The following is a 10,752-nucleotide window of genomic DNA, read 5'->3' as shown; positions in this document are numbered from 1 at the left end:
GCAATGAAGATGAAGAAGCATTTAATAAAAATGGATTTTCAAATTGGAAGAAAACAAACAAATTTGATCTTCATGTAGGAGGGCAAAATAGTGCGCATAATAATGCTAGACGTAGTTCTGAAGATCTACTAAAACAAAGTCAACATATTGGATTTGTGTTCCAAAATCAAACAAATCAAGCTACATCTGCATACCGTATCCGCCTCAATACTTCTATTGATTGCATAAGATTTCTTTTAAAGCAAGGGCTAGCTTTCCGAGGTCATAATGAGTCTTCTACATCCAAAAATTAAGGTAATTTTCTAGAACTATTGCAATTTTTTGCTGAACATAACAAAGACATAGACGATGTGGTTTTAAAGAATGCTCCTGAGAATTTAAAGTTAATTGCACCTGAAATTCAAAAAGATATTACTAGATCATTTGCTATTGCTATTACAAAGTTTATATCAGAGGAGATTGGTGATAAATTCTATTCAGTTTTAGTTGATGAATCACGTGACACATCCGCTAAGGAGCAAATGACAATCATAGTTCGCTTTGTTAATAAGAAAGGCAACATAGTGGAACGATTTTTGGGGATTTCTCATGTATCAAATACTGCTGCAAATAGTCTTAAATTGGTGACTGAACAACTACTATCAACATATGGTTTGAGTATATCTAGAATACGGGGTCAAGGCTATGATGGCGCTAGTAATATGAGAGGGGAGTTTAATGGTTTGAAAGCTCTCTTTCTGAATGAAAATCAATCTGCGCATTACATTCATTGTTTCTCACATCAACTTCAATTAGCATTGGTGGCGGTGGCGAAAAGTCATGTTCATATTGCTTTGTTGTTCACTAACATTTCAAGTGAAATGGATCTTGTTGGTGTTTCTTGTAAGCGTCGCGACCAAGTTCGATAAATACAACGTGAGAAGATATTAAATGAACTACAAAGTGGAAATCTTTTATCTGGGCAAGGCTTAAATCAAGAAATAACACTTAGGCGTGCTGGTGATACGCGGTGGGGTTCACACTATGAATCAATTTTGAGATTAATTACAGTGTTCTCTACAGTAATTGATGTTTTGGAAATCATTTTGGAAGATGGCTTAAGCTCAGAACAAAAAGGTGAGGCATATGCTTTATTAGAATCTTTACAGACGCTTGAGTTTACTTTTTGCCTACATCTTATGAAAGATATTCTTGGTATCACTAATGAACTATCACAAGCTTTACAGAGAGGAGAACAAGATATTATTAATGCTATGTCTTTGGTTCGTATATGTAAAAAAAGACTGCAGGATATGAGAGATAACAAGTGGACCGACTTCATCAATAATGTAACCTCATTCTGTTAGTAACAAAAAATCAATGTTCCACATATGGATGACAAGTGGGTTGCTCGTGGTCGGTCACGCCGTAGAGCTCAAGATATAACAAATTTATATCATTTCCGGGTTGAAATTTTTTACATAGTGCTTGTTATGTAGCTTCAGGAGTTAAACAATCGATTTACAGAAGTAAATACCGAACTGTTATTGTGCATTGCATGTTTGAATCCTAATGATGGATTTCATGCATTCAACAAAGACAAGTTGATTCAAATGACACAGTTTTATCCAACTGATTTTAGTCTTGTTGATCGGGCGGTTCTTGAAAATCAATTGGATACTTATATCATGGATATGTGATCTGATGATCAGTTCACCTCATTAAAAGATGTTGGAAGTCTTGCTGAGAAAATGATCCAAAGTAGGAAGGATATAATATATCATGTTGTTTTTAAACTACTAGAATTGGCATTGGTATTAACTGTTACTATAGCCGACGTTGAAAGAGCATTTTCTGCCATGAATATTATAAAAAATTGGCTGCGAAATAGGATTGGCGATCAATTGATGAATGATTTATTACTTGCTTATATTGAAAAAGAAATTTTGGATTCTATTGATAATGAAGTTATCATTCAACTCTTTCAGAATATGAAGAGTAGACGTTATAAATTGTAAGTTGTTTACTATCTTGTATTTAATATTATGTGTTTTGGGATAATTATTAATAAAAAATTTTTAAAACTGTCTATGTCGGTCCCAAGCCCGGATGAAAAAAGTTGAGAGAAAATTTTACTAAGTTAATTTAGGCCCCCCCTTTCCTGGCTCCGCCACTAGACTCGAACACTTTATTATGCGACAAATATTGATTCACTCAATCTTAGATTATTCTTTCAACATTCAAATGGTTGATTTGAACTCATTTGGAGTTAAATTATATTACCTTTGGTTTTGATTGACTCTTCACACTGAGAAGTCTAATTTGACTAGTCCATATGATTCTAAATTTAGTTCTAAAACCTTTTAATTCAAATATGCATAAAGATTCGTCCCTAATCGAACTGATTTTTTATGGCATATCAACATACATATCATATGAATTTACTGTTTTTATATATCTAACATTTATAAAGTAAATAAAAACATTTATAAATTAGATATATAAATATATAACAATATATATCTAATTTATGGTAAGTTTGTAAATTCCCTTCTCAAATTTCGTCCAGGAATTCAACTGAGTCGCATTATTCTTGATTTGGAGTCTTTATCATTCAACTAAGCAAAGTCGATGAAAATAGGAATTGGCCTACAAGAAGCAAGATTTAAAAGAAAGCACGTCAGAGAGTTCACGCAATTTTCGACGACGACCCGTTGCCCAGAAGAACACAGAGAAGAGAATGGCATCTATTTACGGTCGGCCATGGCGAGCTCTTCCTCTCCTAATCTCATCCTCATAAACCAACTTCTTCCCATACTTAAAAAACCTCGAAAGCTCTCCCAAATTCTCCAAATCCATGCCCAATCCATCATCAACTCCCTGCTACTACAGCGGTCCTTTGCAAGTCGACTCCTTTTTGCTTTGTCCCAACTTCCTAGCCATTCATCATCGAAATCTACAGCTTCCTATGCAGAGCTCATCTTCTTACAAATCCAAAACCCCAACTCCTTTCTATGGAATACCATAATTAAGATTCACGCACAGAGCTCAAAACCTTGCAAAGCCATCCATTTCTTCATCCAAATGCGGCGACATGGCGTTGATTTTGATGATTATACATACCCTTTTGTTCTCAGTGCCTGCAGCTCGATCCCAGGGCTCGAGCAAGGTATTGCCATTCATGGAGAATTGCTGAAAAGAGGAGTTGAGGCGGATTTGTTTGTGAGGAACTGTTTAATTACTTTGTATTGCAGGAACGGTGAGATCTCCCTGGCTCGGAAAGCTTTCGATGGATTCGAAGCTAAGGATTTGGTCTCCTGGAACTCAATGATGGCTGGATATGCAGGTTGCGGTCAAATGGTTGAAGCACAGAAACTGTTTGATGAAATGCCTGAAAGGGACAATTTCTCTTGGGCCATCTTGATTGATGGATACGGCAAGAGGACTGGAAACGTTGAGCGTGCTCAGCTGCTGTTCGACGAACTTCATTCAAAGGATATAGTCATCTGGAATTCAATAATCAACTGTTATGCTGGTGCAGGAAACATGAGCATGGCTCGAGAACTGTTCGATAAAATGCCAAAAAGGAATGTGATTTCATGGAGTATCCTAATTGATGGTCATGTTCGACATGGTGATCCAAAGGAAGCCCTGATCCTCTTTCAGCAAATGCTCCGGTACGGCACGAAGCCTGATAGAGTTGCAGCGCTCGGCGCGATCGCATCATGCGCTCAATTGGGTGCACTTGATCAGGGATGCTGGGTCCATTCCTATCTGAAAAAGAACAAATTTTTTCTCGATGACATCATCCTAACAGCCTTGATTGATATGTACATGAAATGTGGGAGCTTGGAAGTGGCAAGAAGGCTTTTTGAGAAGATAAACAATATAAGTGTTGTGGCTTGGAATGTGATGATAGTAGGACTTGGGATTAATGGTCATGAAATTGAGGCTGTTGAGGTTTATCACAGAATGATAAGAGAAGGTGCATTCATGGATGACTTAACTTTCCTTGGTGTCCTCACAGCCTGCAGCCATGGAGGCTTGGTCAGTGAAGCAATGAGGATATTTAGCAGAATGAGGAATGATTTCATGATTGAGCCTAAACTGGAACATTATGGTTGCTTGGTTGATCTCCTTGGCCGTGCAGGGAGATTAACTGAAGCTTTCGGCGTTATAAAGATCATGCCCATGGAACCCACTGCAACCTTTTGGGGCTCACTTCTTGCAGCTTGTCGAAAGCATAGGTGTGTGGAGTTGGCAGAGCTTTCTGTTAGAAAGCTTGTCAGTCTTGGAGCGGATGATTGTGGCGTTTATGTGCTGATGTCTAATGTTTATGCAGATAAAGGTATGTGGGATGATGTGTGGAGGATGAGAAGGTTGATCAGTGAAAGAGGGATGAATAAGGAGATTGGAAGGAGTGTGGTGGAGGTTGATGGGATTGTTCAGGAGTTTGTGAGCGGGGATTGCTCACATCTTAGAGAGAGAATTTATGAAGTCATATGGAGTTTGTCTCTTGCATTAGATTGGAGTAATTAGGCATCCACTTTGCTATTAGGTTTAAGTAAATAGTATTTGCCTGATAAATGTATTTTAAATTCTTGAAGGTCCCATCAATTTGGACTTGGGAAAATTTTTAGACTAAGCATAATTAATACTTGTATTAAACATTTAAGATTGTTTAAAAAATTAAAGTAGGAAAAGTCGTCATTTAAACGAGCAACTTATGCTGATTAGGCACTGCTAAATCAGCTAGTCGTTATCATAAGAAAATTAGGTTTAATATAAGTCGCCGAAATAATCTGTGACTTATGTTAGTCGTCCATTCAACATGTGACTTACATTATGAATTTAAAAAAGAAGAAGAAGAAATTGTTATGTGATGACATTGAATACTGAAGTAGTAGTTGTGACATATATGATTTAAGACATGTGATTTGAGTTGTAAAGATTTGTTCCATAAATATTAAAGAAGATATTTTCTTCCTAACTAGATCTAGAAAATATTATGAAAAATCTAGCACAACCCAAAGACTAATCTAGCACAACGAAATTTACAACCACTATAACTTGGTTTCTCTCTTAAGTTTTAACTCTAAAAAATACATATGCATTTACAACAAATAATAAACAACAAACAACAAAAAAACTAAAATTTCTACTTACCCAATGTGTCCAAACAGTTGGCCAAACACGAATAGCAAGCTAGGGCACGGACGAACTTCGACGACATGATAATGAGAAGAAGCTGTAAGGATGGGGGGATTTTAACAAGGCATAATTATGCATGCCCAGTCACCATGTCACGTCGTCCATTGACCATATGACTCGGGTCAAAGTCGCCCAATAAACATGCTACTTTGCCTACTTTAAAATTTTATTAATGATGTTCTTAATCACTTAATACAACTTTAATTAAAAATTTTTCCTATCAAAACCATAGGGGGCAGATCTATGATTCCATCTTAATATTTTGTCGGATGAGCATGAGGAGCTCTTGTTTGTTATATGATTAAGACAATGATAAGGTCAAGCGCCCATAGTTCACTGTAATATTTTACATATAAAAAAATTTTAAAATGGTTTCCAAAATAAATTATTTGTGCATGGTTCATTTAGTTGCAAAGTATCACGTTGTACCAATTCAGTTTATGAATTACATAAAACTGGTCCATCTTATGTTATAATTGTAATATAAAATTGATCGCAACTTAATTTCTTAATTTTACAAGATTGATCCCAATTTTGTCTCATAGGATCATTTTAGATCAATTTTATATAGACAGGTGACTAAATCGGTGCACTACAACATTTGAGACTAAAATAATCATATACAAATAATCGAGACTATTTCGAAATTTAATCTTTATATAAAAATAATGAGAGAGAGAGAGATTTTGTCTTAATAGAACTATGAAAATATGGGTGAAATCATATAATAATAGACACAAATTAACAAAAAGAAAAGCATGATTAGGTAACATCCAAGGCCTAACAAAATTGAAAGCTTTGCTCACAGCATAAATTTTCCCCATCTCTAGACCTGTCAATTTCTAGCTAAACGGGTCGAAATTCCAGACCCTAACCCGACCCGTTATTTAACCGGGTCAACCCGAACCCGAGAATTTCGGGTCGGTTTCGGATCGGGTTTTCGGGTCAGATCAATTGTTGACAGGTCTACCCATCTCCATCTATTGCCTTTTCTTCAACAGTCATCTGCTGCGTATTATTCTAGGCCAAAACGTATTAATTTTTAATAATTATAAAATGTTAACTATAGTTCTAACATGCAAGTCAGGATGGCCGAGTGGTCTAATGCGCCAGACTCAAGTTCTGGTCCTCGAAAGAGGGCGTGGGTTCAAATCCCACTTCTGACATAAATTTATCTAATTTCTTTTAACCCCTTTTGGTAGTGGACAAATATTATGTCATAATTTTTCTTTTTTGAGTTTCATTGAGCATTGTGTGAAATAAAATTTGCAATATTTTTTCATTTAAATATTTTAAAGTGAACAAAAAAATGAAAATATGATTACTTTTAATTTAAATTTTGTATATCTTGAAAAATTTTGTGACTTATATATCTTTAATACATGGATCATTTAGTTCTTAAGAAGACGAGTTAATACCAATTTTGAATCTTATAAATCACAATTTTTTTAGTGATAATAAAATATGATGTACAATTAAGATTTATTTTGGTTGAACTAATCATTGAAATGTTTTTTATCTATTATTTTTATTACACTAGTGGTGTTGATAGATTATAGATGCACCCTCTGCTAGGCAGCAGTCATAGATAGAACCGCATTCAACACCTCCCCCAATAAATAGGCCACTTGTTCGAACACATTGATCAAATTGGCTTAGGAGCGAGATTATCCTATCATTTGTTTTATCAAATGAAGGTACCATATGATGCATCCATTGTATTGATCTCATGAGCTTAAATGACACCCTATATCACTTATTCTTATTTAAATATTTTATTGGGGGACTATTTTGAAAATCAAATCTCCTTAGATGCTAAATTCAAAATTTAAATATCAAAACTCTAACTTAATAATTTCTTCTTGAGTAGTGGGCTTCTATAATAAATCTTGATTGGGCACTTGTTTTAGCATTTACTGTGCTCTTGTAATTAGATCAATCAAGATTTATTACATTTAGTTGGGCTTCTTAAGGTAAACAACAACACTTTTCAAGTTAGTTAAGGATGGATTCACCAAACGGGATCAAACTGAAAATGTGGATATGCTAAGTTAACATTTCACATATGACTTGTGAATGAAGTCAGCGACGAATTTCCTCCTCTTATGGGTTAAAGACTCATCAAAAGGAGAAATTATTAGGTACGGAGTGCGGACGGGAGAACCGTCTGCACACTAGTATAAAACAGTGTTCGGTACCGTTCGGTACCACTCGGTACCGCTGGGTACCGCTTGGTACTCTGTGTCTGTGCAGACGGTTCTCACCCCGTCTGCACTCCGCACCTAATAATTTTTCCATCAAAAGAGAGCAAATCGGAAAACTATCTGAAATTATTGCGTGCGCTTACTAGACCATTTGGAGGTTAATCAGGACGCGCCAAATCACCCGATACACAACAGTATATTGTAATGATATTGCACATCATGATTAGTCTCCGGACAGCATCAGCTGACTGTGCGTAATAATTTTGCAAAAACTACAGCATAAGCGACAGGCTAAGCTATCCGAAAGCTAGAAATTTCAAGCCTAAGGAGGACGCCATCCTATAAAAACGTAGAATAAAAACTAGAAATGCCAAGTATGAAGGATTAGAAATGTTAGGCTTGGAGAGTATGCCAAGCTAGACAGCCAAAAACAGGGTTAGAAATATGTGAAGCTCTGTACGCACGGAAAGCTAGACAAAGCTTGAAGGACTTGAACCGTAAAAGCCGATGAGTATTCCAAACTAGACAGAAGAAGGAATATATGAAATGCCAAGCTAGAAAAAGCTTGAATAAAGACTGGAAATTTTATTTGAATGAATATAATCACAAAAATATATTTAACTTATATGACCTCTTAAATTTTAAGGTTTAAAGTTATAATTATATTTATGATTTTTAAAATAATCAATTTCTACACCATGTCATTCTTTTACTGTACCACAGCTCGATACCGAGGCTTGGTATCGCGGCATCCAGACATAGAGCTACATTGGGCGTCCGCACATAATAATCTCTCCTCATAAAGACCCTTAAACTGTAACAGCCCATATGTTGACAACAGACATTATAAATCTAATTTACCATAATATATATATTAGTGAAATCTCCTGTACATTAAATTTTGAACGGAATTAATATATAAATATTTTGATGAATATGATTTATAGTCACTTTTGCTAAATTTATTTGAAATGATAGATATCTAATGACTCTAACAAATTAATCGAAAGATAAAAATTAATAATTCTTTCAAATTTAGATCCTGAGATGTTAGATAAACTACCCCTACAAAACATCAATCTAATTATACAACAAAAATATTACTGAAAGCTGAGAATTTTGAATATTTGTAAAATATTAACGATAATTTTCTTTTAAATAGAAACATATTTAAGTTTGTTGCGTCCTAGAATATTCGCGGCGGTAGAGAAATATATGGTTAACGTCTTAACATTGTACGAAGATCTAGCACACAAGCAGATAAGAGAGGGGGTGAAACATTCATAAGAGACACCAGAGTTTTTACTTGGAAAACCCCTAAAAAAGGGGAAAAACCACGAGGCCTGGCCCAGTTTGAACGAATCCACTAGTATTTGTAGTCGATTACAAATGAGGACTTCTTAGGGAGAAGGCCTTGGCTTGATGTCAAAAATGTACATCATATATAGTGTATTACATGGTGGGAGTTACAATAGATGTATTTATTTTGTCAGCACGACCATAGTTGATAGGATGAGGTCGGAAAGACTGTTGACTGGTGATGGAGGTCGGAAAGACCATAGTAGGCGATGGAGGTCGGTAGGACCGTAGTCGGCAGGAGACCGAGGTCTAAAAGACCGTTGTCTGTTGATGGAGGTCGAAAGGACCATAGTAGGCCACAGAGGTCGGTAGGGCCATAGTCGACAGGAGACCAGGGTCTGAAAGACCGTTGTCTGGTGATAGAGGTCGGAAGGACCATAGTAGGCGACGGAGGTCGGTAGGGTTGTAGTCGGCAGGAGACCAGGGTCTGAAAGACCATTGTCTGGTGATAGAGGTCGGAGTGACCATAGTAGGCGACGGAGGTCGGTAGGACCGTAGTTGGCAAGAGACCAGGGTCTGAAAGACCGTTGTCTGTTGATGGAGGTCGGAGTGACCATAGTAGGCGATGGAGGTTGAAATGACCGTAGTCGGCAGTATTCTGGGAGAACTATGGGCATCAGGTGGTGGCCTGGTGGAGCTCAAGGCCTCAAGTAGTGGTTTGGCGGAAGTTTAGGCCTCATGTGATGATTTGGTGGAGCACACGACCTTTGATGATAATCTGGCGAAGACAAGGGCCTCTGGCAAAGGTGAGGGCCTCTGGCGAAGGTGAAGGCCGCTGGTAAAAGTGAGGGCCGCTGGCGAAGGTTAGGGCCTCTGACGAAGGTGAGGGTCTCTAGAGAAGGTGAGGGCCTCAGATGAAGACGTCAGGCCTGAAAGCTGGGCCTTGAGCAGAACGTCGGACCTGAATGTCGGGCCTTGAGATGGTGATGATGCGAAACTCCGGCGGTGGTCCGGCGAGGCTCCGGCGGTGGTCCGGAGAGGCTCCGGTGGTGGTCCGGCGAGGCTCCTGCGGTGGTCCGGCGAGGCTCCTGCGGTGGTCCGACGAGGTTCTGACGGTGGTCGAGGAGGAGCTTCTTCCTTCTCCTCTTCCTCTTCTCTTCTTGCTTGACTCTCCTTCTTGTGAAGAATGAGGGCTCTATTTATAGATTTTCTAGAGTGGCATAGCTCGTAAATAGGCGTGAGATCAGAGGCGAATAGGGAGTGGTCGAATGGACGACCGATATCGAATCCTACGATCGTGCACCGTTTGTTGGACATTTGAAGGTCTTAGAGATGTCGGAATTCGGCGATCTTGGGCTCGTTGGATTCTTCTCGTCGAGCCGTTCGATTCGAGTATAAGCTCGTTAAAATCAGAGATCGTTTGGTATCTCAAATTGCGGTATGAACCTTCTAACAGCGCTTCGGGTCCATGATTCAGACCCATTTGGACTTGGATCGAGTTGCATTTGGTGTCGTTGGGTTCGTATTTTCGAGACACTCAGTTCGACTGTAATTTTACTGAAATCGGAGTTCGGATGGTCTCCGAATTAATTTTTGAAGTTTCCAATTTGATTTTGCATCGAAATTTGCGCCCAGTTAAGATAATTTTTGTTGACGTATCAGTTGCCCTCCTATTTTCGGACATTGACGCTCCAGAAGTCCGAAAATTTGTGTGTCGACATTAAACATTGGCCGAATAGAAAAAAATTACGTTCAAAAAATGTAAATCTTGCTCAAACTCGATCATAGAAGTCCCGTTGAGTCCCGAAAGTGTCAAAATTGAGTCTGAAACGTCGAAAAACGTGTTAAGGGACCCCAAAAACGTCCGATTTGGACCGTCCTGGCCGAACATCGGGCCCGGACACGCTTAGGTGATCGAACCGGCCGGCCACCGGACTAATGGGCGCGCTGTTTGGGGCTGGCAGCCGGCAGTTGCCGGCTGCAAATATATATATTTTTTAACCGCGCGGCGGTTTTCCTTCAAAACCGCCCACTCCACTTCTTTTTTTTTTTTTTAACG

General features: G+C 38.1%; 1 protein-coding gene and 1 non-coding gene across 2 annotated transcripts; both read left to right on the top strand.

Moving 5' to 3' along the window:
• The first annotated feature begins 2,540 nt into the window (after window positions 1-2,540).
• LOC110093916 (pentatricopeptide repeat-containing protein At3g29230-like) lies at window positions 2,541-4,862 on the top strand. The gene has a single exon (XM_020818968.2). It carries the CDS (start codon window positions 2,611-2,613, stop codon window positions 4,516-4,518), a length of 1,908 nt encoding a protein of 635 aa, XP_020674627.1. The 5' UTR covers window positions 2,541-2,610; the 3' UTR covers window positions 4,519-4,862.
• A 1,410-nt stretch (window positions 4,863-6,272) lies between these two features.
• Window positions 6,273-6,356, top strand: TRNAL-CAA. Its single transcript has one exon. It is a non-coding gene; the product is annotated as a tRNA-Leu (tRNA).
• Window positions 6,357-10,752: the final 4,396 nt, after the last annotated feature.

This window comes from Dendrobium catenatum, unplaced genomic scaffold (genome assembly GCF_001605985.2).
Source record: "Dendrobium catenatum unplaced genomic scaffold, ASM160598v2 fragScaff_scaffold_370, whole genome shotgun sequence".
Classification (NCBI taxonomy): Eukaryota; Viridiplantae; Streptophyta; class Magnoliopsida; order Asparagales; family Orchidaceae; genus Dendrobium; species Dendrobium catenatum.
Note: the sequence above shows the minus strand (reverse complement) of the source record. Positions and strands in the feature narration are given on the sequence as shown.

Bases quoted from the DNA above. Each gene is read 5' to 3' on its own strand.
- LOC110093916 (XM_020818968.2), top strand. From the start codon at position 2,611: ATGAAAATAGGAATTGGCCTACAAGAAGCAAGATTTAAAAGAAAGCAC.